The sequence below is a fragment of the Littorina saxatilis genome, linkage group LG17 (genome assembly GCF_037325665.1).
Source record: "Littorina saxatilis isolate snail1 linkage group LG17, US_GU_Lsax_2.0, whole genome shotgun sequence".
In the NCBI taxonomy this organism is placed as follows: Eukaryota; Metazoa; Mollusca; class Gastropoda; order Littorinimorpha; family Littorinidae; genus Littorina; species Littorina saxatilis.
Window position 1 is genome coordinate 29,443,549 of NC_090261.1, and position 4,458 is coordinate 29,448,006.

At 40.6% G+C, this 4,458-nt stretch overlaps 1 protein-coding gene across 1 annotated transcript; it reads left to right on the top strand.

Annotated features, from left to right (window-relative positions):
- Positions 1–1,265: 1,265 nt before the first annotated feature.
- On the top strand, positions 1,266–4,254 carry LOC138953007 (uncharacterized; the record flags this gene model as incomplete). Its single annotated transcript, XM_070324776.1, is given in 2 exon segments — positions 1,266–1,296; positions 3,976–4,254. Coding segments are annotated over 2 exon segments (237 nt in total), but the record flags the coding sequence as incomplete, so codon positions are not given.
- Positions 4,255–4,458: the final 204 nt, after the last annotated feature.

Below are 4,458 nucleotides of genomic sequence, written 5' to 3' on the forward strand. Positions count from 1 at the left end.
CTGCTTTGCATTGCGTTCAGTTTCATTCTGTGAGTTCGACAGCTACTTGACTAAATGTTGTATTTTCGCCTTACGCGACTTGTTTTTCTTTTTATATTTAGTCAAGTTTTGACTAAATATTTTAACATCGAGGGGGAATCGAAACGAGGGTCGTGGTGTATGTGTGTGTGTATGTGTGTGTGTGTGTGTGTGTGCGTGCGTGTAGAGCGATTCAGACCAAACTACTGGACCGATCTTTATGAAATTTGACATGAGAGTTCCTGGGATTGATATCCCCATACGTTTTTTTCATTTTTGTGATAAATGTCTTTGATGACGTCATATCCGGCTTTTCGTGAAAGTTGAGGCGGCACTGTCACGCCCTCATTTTTCAACCAAATTGGTTGAAATTTTGGTCAAGTAATCTTCGACGAAGCCCGGGGTTCGGTATTGCATTTCAGCTTGGTGGCTTAAAAATTAACTAATGACTTTGGTCATTAAAAATCTGAAAATTGTAAAAAAAAATAAAAATTTATAAAACGATCCAAATTTACGTTTATCTTATTCTCCATCATTTGCTGATTCCAAAGACATATAAATATGTTATATTCGGATTAAAAACAAGCTCTGAAAATTAAATATATAAAAATTATTATCAAAATTAAATTGTCCAAATCAATTTAAAAACACTTTCATCTTATTCCTTGTCGGTTCCTGATTCCAAAAACATATAGATATGATATGTTTGGATTAAAAACACGCTCAGAAAGTTAAAACAAAGAGAGGTACAGAAAAGCGTGCTATCCTTCTTAGCCCAACTACTACCCCGCTCTTCTTGTCAATTTCACTGCCTTTGCCATGAGCGGTGGACTGACGATGCTACGAGTATACGGTCTTGCTGAAAAATGGCAGCTACTTGACTAAATATTGTATTTTCGCCTTACGCGACTTGTTTTTTTATCATGTCGTTTGTCTCGGTAACTTTGGCGTTAAACAGTGGAAAAACACTGAGGCCCCTGCCAGACTTGCTTGACATGACCTCATTTAAATGATATACACACGTGTGATTTGAACGATTATTATCTCATGAGTGTCACTTGGCACTAGTGTGCCTGTTTCAAGCACACGTGCCTTTCCAACAAGAATCCTGCGCTTCAGACGCACAAAATAAAAGTTGGCATTTTTTATTTTAATTTACTTTCTAATTTTGTGAACATAAAATAATTGCTTTTGTTCAATATGGTATTTTGAATTAATTGTTAACCATTGTTTTTGTTCATTTGCAGGGCTCTGGACTTGGACTTGGACTTGTTGGAGGTAATGGTGTCACATGACTGATGTGAACCAGTTGATTGGCTAATGGCGATGCGCTGAAATCTGTTAGCGCACTCTTGGAGTGCGCTAACTTTTCCACAGAGCGTATTCTTACGCCCTTTGCCAAAGCGAGACTGTACTCTCATCCTCAGAATTAATTAATGACATGTAGCTTATATTCTCCACTTTACCAAAAAATAACCATACATTTCCTGCGGCTCAAAGCAGAAGGTTTTTTTTCCTGACAGATCGCAGGCGCCTAGCGCCTGTGCCACAAGCCCACTGATCTAAAAATAGAAGCGGCTGTATCTCTTCCACAAATGGTCTCTTCTCGTTTTGACTTGCAAAGATTCGTCTCATATGCCGTGTTAGTGGCATGTAGCTTATAAACCACATTACTAAATGATGAGTTAGTGTAAAATTCCCAGCGGCAAACAGAAAACACAAGTGTAACAGTTATTCCGATAACGTATCAGCTAGACCAGCATTTGAAAGTCGACTCTGTTATAGTAAACAACACTGAAATACGACTGCATCAGTTCAGTAAATAAATGGTTTCCGAATTATTATTTCAAGGCAACAACAATCGGAATCGAAAACGTGTAGAACGTTCTTACCATGTATAAAACTTTTTACCAGCCTGCCTCATGCGTGCAGACGAGCAATTGTTGTTTTTGAAATGAGACTGCAGTGCAGTGCCGTGGTTCGATTGCCCTAGCCGCCTAGCAGACGACATAAACCCCGCAGCAAATTAACATGTTGGGCAAATGTGAACAAACAAACGATGGGGACATAATGCGTGTAGGGTTCACAGCATTCTTACGGTTCATATATATTGTACCAGTCTCCCCGATGAGTGAAGATACAACACGAGAAACATACCACATTTACTTTGAAAATGTGCTAACCGTGGCCTTGGCCGGAGTCAATTCAAGGGGCAACACTCTGCACAGTCAATCTGTTCGAAGCTCGATGAAGGTTTCGAATCGCAAACAACTAAGAGCACAGTCTTTTCTCCGAGTTTAAATGAGGTCTCTATGAAAGATCATCACTTTTTAGCTTAACGCTACGCTACACTGGAATTTACCAACATAAATTCAGTAAAACAAGAGTTTGCGTGTGACGAAGGCACGACACACTTGAGACAGCCCACACAAAAGTAGATCTGACACAAACCTGACCACACAGTTACGCCTATCCAAATGCGCATTGCAAAATGTGCGTTTTGAATCTTCTTTTTTCTCTGGCGGTACTGACAATATCGTTATTAAAACAATCCCAGTGCACTAAGGGATTTATAGAGCAAATCTCGAAAATAATTATTGAACGAAGCGCATTCGTTCAACAATGAATTTTCTCGATTTGCTCTATAAATCCCTTAGTGCACTGGGATGTCTCAATAACTTAAATAATAATAAGGGTATTTGTATGGCGCAAATCCTAAAGTTCTAAGCGCCTAATCTTATTATCTTATTATCAATCTTTAAAGATGAAGGTCGCTTGTTCACTTCAATGCTTTTAACATTTAGTCGAGTTTTGACTAAATGTTTTAACATAGATAAATGCTCTCATTTTTCAACCAAATTGGTTGAAATTTTGGTCAAATAATTTGCGACGAAACTCGGACTTTGGTATTGCATTTCAGCTTGGAGGTTTAACAAATAATTAATGAGTTTGCATTGCATTGTATTCCTCATCTTCTCCTGAATTCAAAAATATATAGATATGTCATGTTTACTCTAAAAAATATAACTGCTAGCGTGACCCGTGTGGTCTTCGGTATGGTTAGCCGAAACTATCTGAATGTAGTCTCGGCGATGATTGGTTTGCGATGTTGATCTTGACTAAATGTTTTTATATCGCTTTACGCGACTTGTTGTTCTCTCATGTACCAGGAGATTGGTACGGCATAACTCTCACTTGTAACTCTGGTAGCACATTTATGAATTTAGAGTGCTTGCGTCCCGTTGTTTCTAAGAGCTTATTCTCAATATGTCTGCCTGCCTGCTTGTCTGTCTGGCTAGCTAGCTATATGGCTGGCTGACGGTCTGTCTATTTCTACTCTCCTATCAAGAAAACCTGCAAGAATTGTCTTTTGTGTTTTGGCTTTTTTCTCTACAGTATCCTATTCCATTTTCCTGGAGTACCCAATGCGCTTTACTCTCACCATGCATGCGTCGCTCTGTCTCTCTGTCTCTGTCTCTCTGTCTCTGTCTCCCTGTCTCTGTCTCTATGTCTCTCTCTCTCTCTCTCTCTCTCTCTCTCTCTCTCTCTCTCTCTCTCTCTTGATAGTCCAACATTTTTAAAACGTATTATCATTAGATTAAACCCTCCCATGGGCGAGGGCTGGATGTAAAAAAGCACCTGTTTGCTTATGCCATTACCCTCGTAAATAAAGAATTTGTCATTTGTCATTGTCATTGTCATTGTCTCTCTCTCTCTCTCTCTCTCTCTCTCTCTCTCTCTCTCTCTCTCTCTCTCTCTCTCTCTCTCTCTCTCTCTCTCTCTCTCTCTCTCTCAAACACATATATACACACACACACACACACACACACACACACACACACACACACACACACACACACACACACACACACACACACACACACACACACTGTGTGGCACACAGCCTTACTTTCACAATCAGCACCCTTACTAAAATTACCGTCTTTCTGTGTACAGGCGGTGCGGGCAACCAGCAATGCATGTACCTAGAGTACCCCAGACGCTGCGAGACATCTCGCGGATCCGGAAACTCCATCATGCGCGCCACCTTTGTTGACGGTCGGTGCCAGCGGTTCTATTGTTCCAGTCGGTGTTTCCCTGACGGCATCAACAACAACATCTTCAGGACCATATACGACTGCCAGCAATACTGCGGATTGTAAACTACGAACCGTGGTGGTCTTTTCGATGTCACGTTTAATTTTGAAACTAATCAACCATTCCCCCCCCCCCCCCCCCCCCACTCCCCCCCCCCCCCCCCCCTTGTCCCCACCAAAACTCATCCTTATTATTCTGCCTCTATGGTTACCAGCCATTTCCTTAATCTTTAACCCAACTTGCAACGTGTTGCTGTACGTGGTTTTGCTCAATGTAACTTTGGTTTGGAACCTTTTTTTTCAATTTAATTAAAGTAAGAAACGTAACGTAACAATTAAGCTT